Below are 17,521 nucleotides of genomic sequence, written 5' to 3' on the forward strand. Positions count from 1 at the left end.
GTGTAGGTTTGTGCTCTTGGCAGCCCCCGGTGGTCACAATAGGCATAGCATGCATTTACCTTAAAGGAGAAAAGCCACTAGAACTCAAAAATTCTGTGGAATCTCCTCTTACCTTATCCAGCCGCAGGGTGCCGTTTACACAGACCCAATCTTCACCTCTCACGGTGGGCTCCGTTTGAAAAAACCGTCAGAGACTGGGGCCCCCATCAGTAGGGGGATCCAACAGTTCTGGGACCGTAAAGCACCTCGCCAGAAATTAGGAAGTTTAAAGCCATTTTCTGATCTGCGGGGTCCAGCTCTCTAAAAAGAGAAGCATTACGGGTAAAACCTCGTTTCTTCGGACACGAGGCCCGGGTACCATTCAATTCGGCCATGAAAAGACACTTTGAATGGATCCGGTTCGCCTGGCTTGCCCCAGTATAGGATCTTAGGATATTCCCTTTGGAGCTCAGCACAGGACATCTTTACACGTCCATCACCTAAGACACTGGCGTAAAAACTGAGGTATCCCTGCAAGGGGGAGGGATTATATAGGGGGTTGAACTTCCTGATAGGGTGTGCCAGTGTCCAATCACCAGTGATACCTATATAACCCATCAGTAATTACTGTGGCTCTGTGTCCCGTGATGTTCGAGAAAGAAAAGTAGCCAAAGACTTTCAGGGGTCCAGGCGCCCCCTTCATCAGCCTGTTGCCAAACAAGCTGCTGATAGAGGACAGCTTGTAAATCACACTGGAAATTAAACAAATGTAGGTCCAGTTTGTGTCTGGTTTGTTCACATTGTTGCCAGCTAAACCCTGATGAAGAAGGCGCTTGGACCCCCGAAAGGTGTTGGCCACTTTTTTGGATTGTACCCCTGACTTTTAATGGAATAAAGTTGTATGTGGACCTCTTGGCAGTGGTGTGTTGCTTCAATTTCAGTTCTCAGACCATTGAAGGAAGGAAAGCGTTGCAGACTTTAGTTTCATGGGGCTGTGTCCTGAGTATGGAGCTGATCCCTTAGAAGCCTGTGGAGCAATAGTGCTCAGGCGTGGCCAGGGCAGTGAAGACTTGCACCACTGGATGTAGACAAACAGTGTTAGACTTGAGCTAGTATCCACTTGTGGAGGGGGAGAGTGGGTTAGTTTGGGGCTAAGGAAGGGGGCAAAAAATATAAGTGCACTTATCCATTAAGCAGATTACAATCATAAGTACAAGTTCACAAAAAATAAAAAAAGTTCCTTCTAAAAGCTTTGCTACAGATCGACTAGCAATTTATCTTTACTGGCGTTCTAAATTGTCAGCGTGTGTCGTTCAGCAGCCGGATCCGAAGGAGGAGTGGACTTTTCAGCACTAGATGAAACAGCTTGCCTTAAACTATACCCTTCCCCCATTCAGACTTATCTGTAGTCTAATAAGCAAAAACAAACGCCAACTTGTTTTTTTGATCTTGAGCTCTTTAAAGCACAGCATGACTCCGACTGCAACTAATTTGCAATCTGATACGACCCAAATCCTCTTACATTTCAGTTGCAGCAAATTTTAGGATATGGGGAGGGGGACTTCGCAGAGCCAGTTCATCTGGTTCGCTTTGTGAAACCCAAAGATCAAACCGAATGTTGCGACACAAGCGTACCTGGGAAATGTCCATGACGGAGTCGCAGCTCAGCGGTCTGGCCGAGGTCAGGTCGTTGGAGCCGAGCAAAGTGGAGATGATGCCGTTTTGGTCGATTCGGCGTATCATGGTGCCATCGACGAAGTAGATGAGGCCAAACTTGTCAACGGTGATGCCTGGAGAGGGAGAGAGTGAGGTTAGATCGTGAGCAAATAAATAATTTGGCAAATTTTTAAAATGGGAAATGCCTGTCAAGATATAAAATTAAAGCATCTCTTCAAGAAGTTACAATATGCATTTCCTAGATGTATAACGTATGCAGTGTTACACAATTTTCCAAGCTGGTAGTCTCTTCATTAGGACCATACGTGTTCAAGGAGGGATGCCATAAATGGATGCTTACAAATAAACTTTATTGAACACAGCACATTCTGCACGGAACGCTCATTGGATGCATTTTCAGTGGCCCTTCAGGGGTTAGCACTTCCGTCTAGCAGCACTAGGGTTGTCGGTTCAAATGCCAACCATGGCACTACCTGCCTGGAGTTCTCTCTGTGCCTGCATGGGTTTCCTCCCACACTCCAAAGACATGCTATGCTGAAATGTTTTATGGCTCCTGTCTATATTGGCCCTAGTATGTGTATGTATGAATGCAAGTTAGGGACCGTAGATTGCAAGCTCCCTGAGGGCAGGGACTGATAAGAACGTAAGCGGCAATGATAGGTGGCACTGATAGGTGGCATTGATGAGCACTGATAGGTGGCACTGATGGGCATTGAGGGCCACCGATGAAGAGGCACCGATAGGCAGCATTGATGAGCACTGATAAGCTGAACTGGTAGGCGGCATTGATGAGCAATGATAGGCAGCACTCATAGGCTGCACTGATGGGCGGCATTGATGAACATTGATAGGTGACACTGATGGGCAGCATTAATGAGCACTGATAGGCAGCACCGATAGGTGGCACTGATGGACACCATTGAGTTGGCACCGATGGGCACTGATAGCGGCATTGATGAGCACTAATAGGTGACACTGATAGGCAGCATTGATGAGTACTGATAGGCGGCATTGATGAGCACTGATGGGCAGCATTGATGAGTGATGATAGGTGGCACTGATAGGCAGAATTGATGGGTGACATTGATGAGCACTGATAGGCAGCATCGATGGGCACTGATAGGTGGCACTGATAGGCTGAACTGATCAAGGCACTAATTATCAGTGTAAATAACTTGCTGTCATTGTTGCCTCTCCTTTCCTCACACAGACACGTGGGAGGAAAGGTCTGCCGATAACCATAAAGTCTGTTTACATATGGTCAGCTGATCACATGGTAAAGAGCCGCTGTGATTGTGCTGGATGTACGTCCCAGGGGAGATGCAGGAGGCAGGGTTCTGGGAGGATGTCCATGGACGCCCTCCCAAAATTGGAAGCCTCGGGGCTCAGATGAAAGGGGGGGGGGGTCAGGGGGGCCCCATCATGGTTTCTTGCACCGGGGCCCTGAGGGTTCTAGTTACGCCTCTGGCCCCAACCACAGCGCTAGCTGGTCCTGGGAGTGATAGTCTACAAGCAAGTGTATGTGCTGGTGGTGAAGAAAATAACGCGGTTGTATATAATACCGGAGGTGTAAATAGCTCAGTCCCTAAATTTCCTATCTTCAGTCAAGTGGGCATCCCATATGCACCCTATCCCCATCCAAGTTCTATTCCACTAATAAAACAAAACAAAGAACAAGGACTGTTTCTTGACAGAAGTGTCTGGAAATTCGTGCTCCTTGCTGTGCAGGGTGGAAGACGGACCACAATCATCAGCTTGGATGGAGGTGGGAAGAGAGGGGAGGCTCTAAGCCTCAAAAAACAAAAAACAAAAAAAAAAAAACAGGAGGTCATGAGGCTGTGTATTTTTTCCCCCTCATTTCCTAACGTGACAAATACTTCCTTCACATCTAAGACATGTTAGAGGCTTAAAAATTAATGTAAGATCAACTCTCTGTTCATATAATTAATCTACTGGAAGACAAAAGTGGGAAGTGCAATGAAATGAATTATCCATCGCAAAAAAAAAAAAAAAATTATATATATATATATATATATATATATATATATATATATAAAAAAAACAAAAGAATCTCTAGCTTAGCCTTGCGTTTAGTGATCAGGCTACATGCGTTTTATTGTTTTGTTGGAGTTCTCATTTAATAACACATGTAAACTCTAAAAGAGACCCTACCACGAGACGATTCACATTAACATAAATCCTCCATGCTTACTTGCTCTGTGTAATGGTTTTGCACGGAGCAGCCCAGATCCTCCTCTTCAAGGATCCTCCGTTGACACACCTGCCCCCCCAGTGTCCCCATGGAAAGTTACTTACTATGGGGGCACTCGTGTATGCTCACTCCTGAGATGGCTTTCTGTGTTTATAGACACACAAGTGCGCTGTTCGGCTCCGCCCCTCATGCCCTCCTTGTTGGCTGTGATTGACAGCAGCAGGAGACAATGGGTCCCACCGCTGTCTCTATGGGGGGGGGGGACATAGCCGAGAGAGCTGCTGCTCCTGTGATCAGTGCTGGATTGAGATCGGCCTTAGGTAAGCATAAGGCGGAGCTTGGGGGGGATGTATTAAGGTAAAAAGCCTTCAGCCTTTAGAACCATTTTAAGAAGACCCTGTCACCAAGCATTCATTTCAACATCAAAACAATCTTCCCATAAGATTTGATGTGCATTTAAGATATTTTATTCATCTTATTTACCTGTAAAAGCCTCCCTTGTGTAGATATGCAAAAACTTTTTGGACTGCTTCTGGGTGCCACCATCTTGGATGTGATGTCAACAGCTCCAGCAGACTCAGAGCTGTCTCTCAAGTGACCCTCTATAGAAGCCACACTCAACCAGGGTTTCATGGAAGCGTAGGGTTCCTCCGGAGGTTGCTAGGGGCCGATTAATAATATCACCCAAATCATCCTCTCCGCTCTTCTCAAGACCTCCTACTATCAAGCTCTCTCGTCTCCTCCTCCCATGCTCATCTCCAGGATTTCTCCAGAGCCTCTCCCGTCCTCTGGAACTCGCTACCTCCAGCTGTCCAGCTATCCCCTACTCTTGCTACCTTTAGGTGATCCCTGAAAACTCATCTCTTCAGGAAAGCCTATCACATCTCCAACTAATCTTCTACCACTGCCATCAGCTCATTCCCCACAGTTACAACAGTTTGTACCAACTGTCCCACCCTATTAGATTGTAAGCTCTTCTGAGCAGGGCCCTCTTAATCCTCTTATATTTTATTGTATTATAACTGTATTGTCTCCTTTTTATATTGTAAAGCGCTGGGTAAACTGTTGGCGCTATATAAATCCTGTATAATAATAATAACCTCCCATCGGATGGTGCCTGCCTAGTTCCAGGGCCAATGCCACTTGGCAAAACCAGAAGCATGACACAATTATCTTTTAGCTGTTTTTAAGTGTGGCATTCTGTCAACCACTGTAGGGGAGACATTCTTCCTACCGGCCACCGATCTAAGGCACATTTTCCCCATTGACCCCCAATGAATTGGTTTTAGTAAGGGTTTCATGAGACTAAAACATTTTTTTAGGGGTTCCTGTGGAGAACAAAGGGCTGAGACTTTTTCCCCAGCAGCTACAAAAAATGGTGTAAAGAAGTGTGGGGAGGGGCAGGGGAGCTTGGCCAGCACAGACAGTAACAGAGGATTAAAAGGCTATGACAAGTAATAAAAGGAGTAGGCTGTGATAAGTATTTGACTCTCTTTTGAAGTAGTCACTAAAACCGGAGAGTGCAAAATGTGTTGCAGCTCTGCATAGAAACCAATTAGCTTTCAGTTTTTGTTGTCAATGCTTAATTGAACAAGCTGAAGTTAGAAGCTGATTGGCTACCATGCACAGCTGTACCAGATTCATTGTACACTAGTTTTAGTAAATCTCTTTATATGCATTGTAGAAGATACCCAACACATCTCTTCTGCATTAAATGCTTCTTAACTGCCCACGGGCAATCGTCTCTGAGCTGCATATGCATATGTCACAGTATTATCTATGCACAGAACCTTTATTATGATCCATATAAAATACAATAACTGTATCTATAAAGGAAAAAAAAAGGCCTGCAATCTATTAATTTAAAAACGTGGATAAAGAGTGACACGGGACAGGGCGCTGCAATATTGAGTTCCTTAATCTTGAGACTTTCTGCTCTGGACCCGCGTCACGGTTTGCTGCCATGACAAAGTCTTTGCGGAGAACTTTTTCTTGAAAACGATCCCTTTGGAAATAGAAATTCAGAACGTGCAATTTTGCATATGGAGGAGACATTAGCTGTGGACAAGGAGTACAATTAAATTATGAAAATGTAGTCGAGGCTTCATATGGCTTGATTTAAAAGGCACTTGTGGTTTGGGAATGATTGAAGACAGCTACGTCAAGAGATTTTCTTTTTTTTTTTGGCAGGGAAGGAACAGTTTATGGTGCATTAAGTACATCTTTTTGTATGCTAATGTGAGTCCTCCTGGCATTTTGTGAAGAAACTGACTGAAAACCTGAGAAATAAACCTTACTGGATCAGATCTACTCCTTATGACCTATAAAGAGGTAAACAGGCCCAAATAAAGGAATTTTGCACTCACCATAAAAGCCTTTTCTTGAAGTCCATTGAGGGACACAGGAAGTCATTAACTGTGGGGTTATACTGCACACTACAACATACTACACTGACAAATGAAAAATCTTTAGGATAGCCGAGGAAAACCTCTTCTACTACGAGTACGGCTTTGTAGCAAGCAGTACCAAGAGCATGATCATAAACATAAAGGGGTGAGACCTGTTTTTCTTAATGGCCTTTTGCACTCAAATGTAGCACTAATCAAACAGCTGCTTTCAAACCCAAAAAGCAGTAAAGGGCTGAGTTTTACCTACTGCATCTCAATAGGACCTGCTGCAGGCAAAGAAGCACAAAACGTGTCAATGCAACATCAAAATGGTCCCCAGTAAACCCTACATTTTTTTTTTAAATCAGCACAGTTGATGGTACTTACAGTGAATAAGAAGTGTCCTTTGTGTTGGTGGCTGCCGTCTTAGTTGAAAAATCTTCCATACTTTGCCCACCCCCTAATGCCATAATCTTCCGATGCTGAGCCACTGGACATTCTGGGCTCTCATCAGGATTGCCAACTTTATCTGCCCTTTCCACTCCCCTCTTCCATTCATAGAAGCTGTATTACAGCTTCCAGCAATGAAAAGCTCTCTATCCTCCCGTCCTCCATCCACAGAGCAATTTTCCTTTCTGGAAGCTATAGTACAGCTTCTGCGATTGGAGGGAAGGAGCTAAAAGAGCACAGCATTGTCGACACTCTTGACAAGTGCCTATGACATGTTCAACGGCTGTATAAACCCTGCAGTACTGAAAGATTATGGGGTTGGTGGGCAAAGGATGGAATATTTCAATGAAGCTAGAAGTCACCAATGCAAGGAACACTTCTCATTCAATGTAAGCAGCGTCTCTTGTGCTGATTAGAAGCAAAATAACTAAACGTAGGTTTTAAGTATGAATCCCCTTAGGTAGGATTGATGTGAGATTTAAATAGACAATTGCAGGAAGATAACACCCATCTATCCAAGTCCATAAGAAGCTACCAGGTACCCATTATGGAAATAGACTTACATGAAGATACGAGGCTTTCCAAAAGCAGTTATAACGAGCAGCTATATTTCTGGAACTTGTGAACCCAGCATTACCTCTAGGATTGTTGAGTGAAGCTTCCGTGGCTTTCCCACCATCTCCGCAACGCGTGTCATCAAACGGAAGGCACTGGTCTCCTGTCCCGGCCACCACTTCCGAATTCTTCACAACGTCCTTCACCACTGTGATAGACTTGACTCTGTAGACCCGGCGGCTGTTGGTGTCAGAGAGAAGGATGGCGCCCGTGACTGGGTCTGTGGCCAGGTAATATTTGTGTGCCGGGCTGTGGCTGCAATAAGTTGAAGGAACACGTCAGGATTGGGATCTGGAGACACAATGATACCACTAAACGTTGATCTCATCATTTTCTATATTACAAAGAAGTACCAAAAATATTTGCCCCTGGGATTTTATGGATTTTTTTTCTTCTAATCTTATGGATTTATTTACAGACACTCTGCCAGCAACATCAAACTCCAAACGAAGTGAACCTTGTTTCATGAAACAGATTGAGATTGTGATATTTTCCACCATCTGGAGTTGTCTTACAACTGTATTTTGTACTCTAGCATGTAGAAATGTATTACTGTATTTTGGAACAATCGTATGCGATATCTCTGCCTTGCTGTGGTGCACTTCTCTGTTTTTAACATCTGTATTGGATATTTGTAATAAAGAATATGACCTTTTATATTTTATATGTTCTACTTGCCTTTTGACCCTAATAAAATCTGAGGGGGCAAATATTTTTGGTATTTCTTTGTAGGTGTATCTACGGGATGGAGGTAATTACGCCTCTGTGGTAGGTGCTGTACATCTATCATTTTTTCTCTGCCTTCGTAGGGAAGGAAGCCAAGCAAATATAGAAAGGTTTTTGTTTTTTTTTAAACCATAACATTGTTATTTAAAGCTAGACTAGGGTTTCTCAACTAGGGTTACTTGGAACCCCAGAGTTCCTCCAGAGGTTGTTAGGGGTTCCCTGAGCACTGAAAACTTCTCCCTCTCAGATTAGTTCCCACTGGCACCATTGATCTCTTTTAGCTATCTGTAAGGGGCTAATTCTTCCCAATGACCACAAGTGTAAGGAGCATTCTTCCCACTGTCCATCACACTAATGTATAATGAGTTGTAGATGTAGTGATTTTTACCAAGGGTTCCCTGAGACCAGAACATTATTTCCAGGGTCCCTCTATGTTGAAAAGGTTGAGAAAGGCTGAGCTAGACTGTAACAATATCTTCATACTGGATCACCACATGCAAGCTGAAAGCGAAAGAACGCTTTGCATGGAAGTTTTAGCTGATAAACAGTAAGGAAAGGTGGAAGTTTTAGCTGAGAAAGTGAGAGGGAATCCAAAGTGTTGTGGTTGTCCCAGGAATAAGAGCCATTCCAACTGAGACACCTGTTCTAAAGACAATGGTCAGAGGTGGGTTTTGACCCTCATTTGGAAAGATTTCCACCAATTTCCTGTTGTGTTCTTGTAGACATGAAATGCAAGAAAATCTCCTTGCTACTCTATCCAAAGCTAAAACCAAAAACACTGGCTGGATTTTTAATTCAATGACAACTAAAAACTATTAAAACCATTTCTATGAAAAAAGCCCAATGGTCTTCTAACGGCTGTGTGTAATTTTAGCAAATAATCAAAAGGACGGTGTGATGTCTGAACACGAATAATTTTAAGGATAAACAAGCCGTTACAACACGAAATAACAGAGACAGCTGGAATGGAGTAATTAAACTGATATACAAGACCACAACAGAACCTCCCTGAGACTAAACAGGATCACGCAGAGTTTTATTGTACATGAACTAGACTTCGGAGTGTACAAGAGATTTGACTTCTGAAACTAGGTGAACTTGATAAATCCCACAACAGTATTTAAACAACTTCCTGAGCACACTGACACAAATGGAGTTCAGCGAGGGTTGAAACCACACAGGCTGCGTTCTGGGGACACTTAAATACTCGTGTTCCAAAGCCGGGCTTTTCATACCGCTGGGCCCTAACCTTCTAAAGGCCTCTGAGTGGGTAATGGGAAAATTATTAGGCAAAGTGAATGCTATTTGCTCTGTACTCTGGCTGATTTTAGTGCGACAGTGAGGCTTTTTAGGCTTAGAAATGATCTGTCCTTGCTATGTTATTCATCCATCAATTTAAGTAATGGATGTTCTTTTACATTTTATTAACTTAAAGCTCAACTCCAGACTAAGTACATATTGTCTACATATAAGAGAGATGTGTATTCTTACAGGAATTTCTGTGGTTCCCGAGGAACCGGCCAAAGGTCGCTTAGTGGGAGGCCTAAATGGCTTTCTCCCACCCAGCATCCCTTCATTGAAAAGCCACAGCAGACAGGTGAAAACTTTTCGGCTGAATTGCGGCTGCATCCAATCACATGCAGACATTATTCAGGTATAAATGGGCATGGTGGGAGATTTGTCCATCTATATTTTAAGGGAGAGTAAGGGAGTAGAGTAAGGGAGGGTTATAGCTCGTCAGATTTTTTTCTTTTCACCATCTGTGTCCCATTGCGGAGATTTCCCTTTACTTCCTGTCCTATACCCAAACAGAAAGTGAGAAGAAATCCCTGCAAATTAAGGGAATTCCTTGGGAATCCCCAAGGTCACCATAACTAGTGTGCCCATTGGAAGATGTCCTCTCTATTACTTTTCTGGGGACAACCCAAAAGTTGGGATTTTCTTTCACTTTCACTGATATTGGTAAACAGGACAGACAGAGAGGGTAAAGCTCCTTAACGGGTTGCCTTTAGTTATACTTTAAATTGGCCATAAGTACAGTCAGGTCCATAAATATTGGGACATCGACACAATTCTAATCTTTTTGGCTCTATACACCACCACAATGGATTTGAAATGAAACATACAAGATGTGCTTTAACTGCAGACTTTCAGCTTTAACTTGAGGGTATTTACATCCAAATCAGGTGAACGGTGTAGGAATTACAACAGTCTGTATATGCGTCTCCCACTTTTTAAGGGACCAAAAATAATGGGACAATTGGGTGCTCAGCTGTTCCATGGCCAGGCGTGTGTTATTCCCTCATTATCCCATTTACAAGGAGCAGATAAAAGGTTCAGAGTTCATTTCAAGTGTGCTATTTGCATTTGGAATCTGTTGCTGTCAACTCTCAATATGAGATTCAAAGAACTGTCACTATCAGTGAAGCAAGCCATCATTAGGCTGAAAAAACAAAACAAACCCATCAGAGAGATAGCAAAAACATTAGGTGTGGCCAAATCAACTGTTTGGAACATCCTTAAAAAGAAAGAACGCACCGGTGAGCTCAGCAACACCAAAAGACCCGAAAGACCACGGAAAACAACTGTGGTGGATGACCGAAGAATTCTTTCCCTGGTGAAGAAAACACCCTTTACAACAGTTGGCCAGATCAAGAACACTCTCCAGGAGGTAGGTGTATGTGTGTCAAAGTCAACAATCAAGAGAAGACTTCATCAGAGTGAATACAGAGGGTTCAACACAAGATGTAAACCATTGGTGAGCCTCAAAAACAGGAAGGCCAGATTAGAGTTTGCCAAACAATATCTAAAAAAGCCTTCGCAGTTCTGGAACAACATCCTATGGACAGATGAGACCAAGATCAACTTGTACCAGAGTGATGGGAAGAGAAGAGTATTGAGAAGGAAAGGAACAGCTCATGATCCAAAGCATACCACCTCATCAGTGAAGCATGGTGGTGGTAGTGTCATGGCGTGGGCATGTATGGCTGCCAATGGAACTGGTTCTCTTGTATTTATTGATGATGTGACTGCTGACAAAAGCAGCAGGATGAATTCTGAAGTGTTTCGGGCAATATTATCTGCTCATATAGCAAAATGCTTCAGAACTCATTGGACGGCGCTTCACAGTGCAGATGGACAATGACCCGAAGCATACTGCGAAAGCAACCAAAGAGTTTTTTACGGGGAGGGAGTGGAATGTTATGCAATGGCCAAGTCAATCACCTGACCTGAATCCGAATGAGCATGCATTTCACTTGCTGAAGACAAAACTGAAGGGAAAATGCCCCAAGAACAAGCAGGAACTGAAGACAGTTGCAGTAGAGGCCTGGCAGAGCATCACCAGGGATGAAACCCAGCGTCTGGTGATGTCTATGCGTTCCAGACTTCAGGCTGTAATTGACTGCAAAGGATTTGCAACCAAGTATTAAAAAGTGAAAGTTTGATGGATGATTGTTAATCTGTCCCATTACTTTTGGTCCCTTAAAAAGTGGGAGGCACATATACAAACTGTTGTAATTCCTACACCGTTCACCTGATTTGGATGTAAATACCCTCAAATTAAAGCTGAAAGTCTGCAGTTAAAGCACATCTTGTTTGTTTCATTGCTCCAAATGTTAACTAAAAACCAAACCGTGCTATTCCTTACCTTGGGATTTGTTTCACCATCAGAATTTAGCTGTCTTGACACCTCCTCTCTCACCGTAAATAACTGTCAGAACTTTGAGGGACCTACGAAATGCTAAACTCATCCTCGGCAATGACCATAATTCCCAAAACACCGTGCGACCACCGCTGACTGGGGGCATCCATCGGTCTACCCACCTAATACACTGCTAGTCAAGACTGGTGGATTTCATAGTAGTGATTTTCTAATGACAAGGAAATATTACACCCATCCATCAATATTTCTTAAATAAACGGCGAAGGAGCTAAGTATCCATGAAAGACACATTGTAATCGAGGGTTTAATATTTCAGCTCATTGCCATTTCAGAGAGGTGGGAAAAACGAGAAGCAGCACCCTCATCAATCACGTCCTACGGTAGATATCGCAGTGAGCCGGGCAATTAAGCAGCCATCCTCCGTCTTAAATTAGGGGATTCCAACCATAAGGGGCCTGGCTGACATAACCATCCCATCCTTCCTTCTATCTATAAACGGGATGCAGGATGCTAATCTGGTGACAAAGTGTGATACGCCAAGACCTACACAGGGGCATCACACTCTCTACTGATGATTAATTACATTAGGGCATATCTCAACAGTTTAGCCAGCATAATCTCCTTCTACAATTAAAGGAACATTTTTATAGCAAGTACTTGCTTTGAATTTTTGCACATTAAAAATAAATAAATAAAATAGTTCAAAGAAGTTCACCTTAAATATATATTTTTAGATGTTTGCTCTTCATTATTTTTGCTATTCTAGTAAAGATAGAGATTTGCAAAGCAACCACTAGAGGGAGCTCAGTAACTGACTCATTCATGAGATACCAGCCGCACAGGGAGTGTATTGTTTTCAATGAGCCAACTGACTCAATGTATTGAAGCTGTTGCACACTTTGAAAGCTGTATGTTCAACATGCAAAGTATCAGTCAATAAGGTGAACATGTGTCCTCTTAGAATATTTAGGGCTGTACTTAAAAAAAAAAAAAAATCACAGAGCAATTTGACCTTTGAAACTGCATGTAAATAATCATTTATTTCAAATAATCATTAAACCCATCTAGTGGCCATAATGCAGTATTTTCTGATTTACTCTATTCTGAATGAATGAAAAACATTTGACCACAGAAAATAGACTAATAGCAATATTGTTTGCCTCCACTCACAGAGAACAAACGTTCATTCAATACAACACTTAAAGTGGTAATAAAATCAAAGCAAACATATTATAATCTATCATAAAAAAAACAAAAACGTTTTATTTAAATATTAAAATGCACCTTAAAAGTCACAAATCTAAAATGACAAATTAAAGTGAAAAAAAAAAATATAACCCCCTGCAGTGGGATCCCCTTACACTTTGATGGTTAAAAGGTTGGATACCCCATTGCAAGGCAAATTTTAAGCTGCCCAGAGTGGGGCTTTAACCTTTTATAAGAAAAGGGGGAGGTAAATGCACCCCTTTTCTGCTCCCCGCACCATAACATTGATGAAGAGACCCCCAAAGTGTACCAGGACTCCGACACTTGTGGAAGTGTCGATTTCAGGTGTCAATGACCTCAAGGTCGCTACAGGACACAGCAGTGATGAAGGGGTCAGTGAGAGGAACCAGTGAGTGCTTTGGGGGACACAGGAGATCAACACCTCCAAAAGTGTTGGTTTCCCCACAGATTTTGGGGGATGCATCTTCATAAACAAAGTGGGAGCAAGCTCGTTAGAAGAGGTAATTTTTTTTCCCATTCTTTTTCAAAGGTCAAACATTAATCTGGTATTTTAAATTTAGACATAATGAGCCGTGACAGCGCTGCAAATACAGGATAAAGCAGTAAAGCAACACCCCCAGTCTGGGGTGCCACAAATAGCATTGCCAACATAAAAACAGCACATGAAATGCAAGAAAAGGCCAAAATAAAAGCATCACTTCTGTATAAAAGCATCCAAAACCAAGGAATAGATTTAAAATTAATTTATCATATACTGCTATCTATACAAGAACTATAGCCTTTTCATGTTTTCCTTTTTATATAAGAAGAGGAACAAGATCAGCTAAATACAAATTATCTTTTAACTTTTTGCGGTTAAAAATATAAACTTATATAGTAATGTTGCTATCTATGTACCATATTGATTCATGTAAACTGAGATTTTCAACGACAGGTCCACTTTAATGTTGACCATCAGTTGAAAATGGATTGTTTTCTTAATTTCCTTATAGTATAAGCTTTTTTTCTTTTTTTTGTTTTAAAGCTGAACTCTGGGATTTAAAAAAAAAATAAAATAAAATACTTACTGCATCCCTCGCTCCGGCAGGCTTCCACCATGCTGAGCAACCAGTCTCCTAAAGCCTTTCCTTCTTTAAGGCAATCTAGCTGGCAGTTACACTGATGTCACCATATACAATGCAGGACCAATAGTCCTGCACTTTATGTGAGAACAGCGAGTGCCCTCCCACAACCCAGGTTGCCGAAGAGGAGAGCACCAGAGAGGGGAATAAGGTATCTATAACTTATTTCTCTACTCCTAGACCAGGGGTCTTCAAACTGCGGCCCTCCAGGTGTTCAGGAACTACAATTCCCATCATGCCTAGTCATGTCTGTGAATGTCAGAGTTTTACAATGCCTCATGGGATGTGTAGTTCTGCAACAGCTGGAGGGCCGTAGTTTGAGGATCCCTGTCCTAGACTAAAGCCGGCCATAGTTGGTTTGAATGTCAGCCGGTTTAGCAGGGACCAGCCAAGATTCCATCCATGCATGGGCAGGATGATTGTACAAAAGTCCATTCATCGATCCACTTGGGTAAAACCAGCATGTCGGATTTCTAGCAGGCGACTGTTGCCAATGGCTATAGCCACTAGCAATAAGCACTGTGCTCTCCCGGCAGGGACAGACAGCTCCCCATCCACCCCCCACCCCCCGGGAGGGATTCACCCATCAACAATGACTGTGTTGATGGGGGAATCTAGCAAATTTTTTTGTGCAATCCTGGGGTTGCAGGAAAGAAAATAACATCATTTATGGCCTGCCTTAGTGAGCATTTAACCCTTGCAGTTTGGTGGGGGCCCTACTGGAATGATACTATTTTTTAAAAAATCACGGAGTTCAGCTTTAAAGAACAACTCCAGGAAAATGATGCATCCATTAATCCATGCGCAGTATGTATTCCTTCAGATTTATGAAATTGTTTCCAATTTTAAAGAGTGCTATTCCCTGAAGTTTGGATACTATGCTGCCACAAACCAGCAGAAAGCTGTGATCAAGCTTGCAATTGAGTTCAATAATCTCGGGGAGGAGAAAGTACTGAAGTAGGTTACCCTTTGGAATGTAAAATATGCCCCACATGTTACAGTTAAGTGCTGGGCTGTTGGACTGGAGTTAAAACCTGTGTTGGTGAGCTTTTGTTTCGTACCTAAAAGATTTTGCATCCCTATGCAAGTCTATAGGAATGTAAAACCCATCTGAAGCAGGTCAAATACAGATTAGAAGGTGGCCAACTGCAGGTCAATGAACGCTGAATGATCTCAGAAGCTTCTCCAACGGATGCCATCGAAAACAAGCACACAGCCTATTGACATTCTTACTATAATCTTTTCTTACTCTTTAAAAGCCTATAATATACATTACAAAACAAGTGGACAGTATTAGCATTACTTAGCGCCACAAACACAGGAAGCTGCAGGACAATACAGAGAGGACAGGTTCTCTTACCTATGTCTGAAATCTTTATTTCTGAGAGGTGGCAAGAGAAATAAGGAAAAACAAATGTTACTAACAGACAGGAAGAAGAGACAATAGTTATTGACCTAAAGAAGAGAGAAAGAAAATCCTAGAGAATCGAACTCATGTCTGCCCATAGCAACAAAACAGCTTCTTCTTTTTCCTATGTTGCCAAAGTCAGTTAGAGAACTGCATGGAGATATTGCTATAGGCAAAGTAAACCATTCATAGGGTCTATTGTACAAAACCCTTGGATTGAATATAATTATGAGGCAGAAGTCCTGGAATTTCTTCAACAATTCTGAAACCGTGGGGCTGACAGTGTGTGAGGTTGAAGGAAAGCTTTGATGATATGGAGAGAGTACACGCAATGGTGAATGTGAAGATAAAATGACTCCATTGTATGTGAGAAAGCCATGATGAAGCTTCAAATACTCGGGCAACACAAAAGAACTGAAAATGTGGGAATAACAAGATAGTGCCAAAGTGGGAATGCAATGGCAGTATCACAAATGTAGAGGCACCATGACAATGCTATTACAGGGGCACCAATTCTAGCAATGTGAACAACTGTGGGTAACATGAGAGTACTGCTAAATCTTGGTGCCATTAAAGAACTTCCAAAAAGGAGCATGCATTAAGAGTAACACGAGGGCTCCAATATAGTACTTCTAATGTGGGAAGCCATGATAGTATTGGCAATATGGAGGAGCCATGACATTAGAGCCAAAGTGAAAGTGCCATGACAGTGCTGCAAATGAGAGGAAGCTATAATGGTAATGCAAAACTGACTGTACCCACAGCAGTACTGTCGGTGTGGAGGCCTCATGATAGCATGGGCAAGATGAGGGTTCTATGACAGTGGTTACAATGGTGGAGGGGACTAATGCCAACGTACCATGCCAGTACTGTCAATGTTGAGGGCTCGTGACCATACGGGCACGCTGAGTCTTATGACAGTGCTTACAACGGTGGGGGGGGTGAATGCCAAAGGGTCGTTAGAGTACTGTCTGTGTGGAGGCCTCATGACAATATGGGCAAGGTTATAATCTTATATGACTGCAATTAAAAGGTGGATGGGAATAATGGCAACATACCATGACAGTGCTGTCAGTGTGGAGGCTCCACGACAGTTCGGCCAAGGGGGGTCCAGGGCACACACTGATGGAGGGGACTAATTCTAATGTACCATGACATTACTGTCAGTGTTAAGGCATCATGACAGTAGAGCCAAGGTCAGAGTCCTATGACAGTGCTTGCAATGGTGGAGGGAACTAATCTCAATGTGTCATAACAAGTACTGACATTGTGGAGGCTTCATCACAGTGCAGCCAAGGTAAGAGTCCTATGACGGTGCTTGCAATGGTGGAGGGGACTAATGCCAATGTGCCTTAACAGTGCTGACATTATGCAGGCCTCATGACAATGGAGGCAAGGTGAGGGTCCTATGACGCTGCTTATATTATCGGAGGAAACGTATGCCAATGTGCCATGACCATATTGTTAAGATGATTGCACCATGACAGTACTGTCAATGTGGAGGCACCTTGACAGTATGGCAAAAAGAAGGGTCCCATGACAGTTGGTAACTAAGTATAAGCATTCCATAAAAGTTCAAAAATGCAGCATTTTCCAAGAAAGCCAGGAAAATGTCAGGTACCAAGAAATTAAAAATATAAGATGACAGAGACAAGACAAGACAAGCAGGTGATGTAAGAATGTAAGGGTAACAGGAGCTTTGAAATGTATATAAGAGAAAGGTGGTCTTTGGCGGCCATAAAAACCCATACCTGTTCATCTTTCCACCACATGGAAACATGAATCTTATTAGTTACAAAGGTCAACATCAATATTTTGTTACAATCATGGGAAATCATTTTCAACATATGAATCTTGTAAACTTTTTTAATCCCCGAAAGATAGCCGATTTCTGGGAGAGCTGTTCCTATAGAAACATGTGTTCCATCTCTCTACCAAGGGCTGCAGATACAGTGATCGTCATTGGACATCTCCCTTCTATATATACACATTAGATTTCCTTTAATTAAGGGCCCATTCTTCAACACATGGGATGTAGGTGGAGTATCCCTGATG

General features: G+C 42.6%; 1 protein-coding gene across 1 annotated transcript in view; it reads right to left on the minus strand.

Moving 5' to 3' along the window:
• Positions 1-17,521, minus strand: part of TENM4 (teneurin transmembrane protein 4) — a gene marked incomplete in the record, with an annotated part of 1,986,086 nt that overhangs the window by 48,779 nt on the left and 1,919,786 nt on the right. The window contains 3 exon segments of the mRNA XM_073612821.1: positions 1,615-1,769; positions 7,343-7,575; positions 15,419-15,439. Of these exon segments, the coding sequence (XP_073468922.1) occupies positions 1,615-1,769; positions 7,343-7,575; positions 15,419-15,439 (409 nt within the window).

This window comes from Aquarana catesbeiana, linkage group LG02, assembly GCF_042186555.1.
Source record: "Aquarana catesbeiana isolate 2022-GZ linkage group LG02, ASM4218655v1, whole genome shotgun sequence".
NCBI classification, from domain to species: domain Eukaryota; kingdom Metazoa; phylum Chordata; class Amphibia; order Anura; family Ranidae; genus Aquarana; species Aquarana catesbeiana.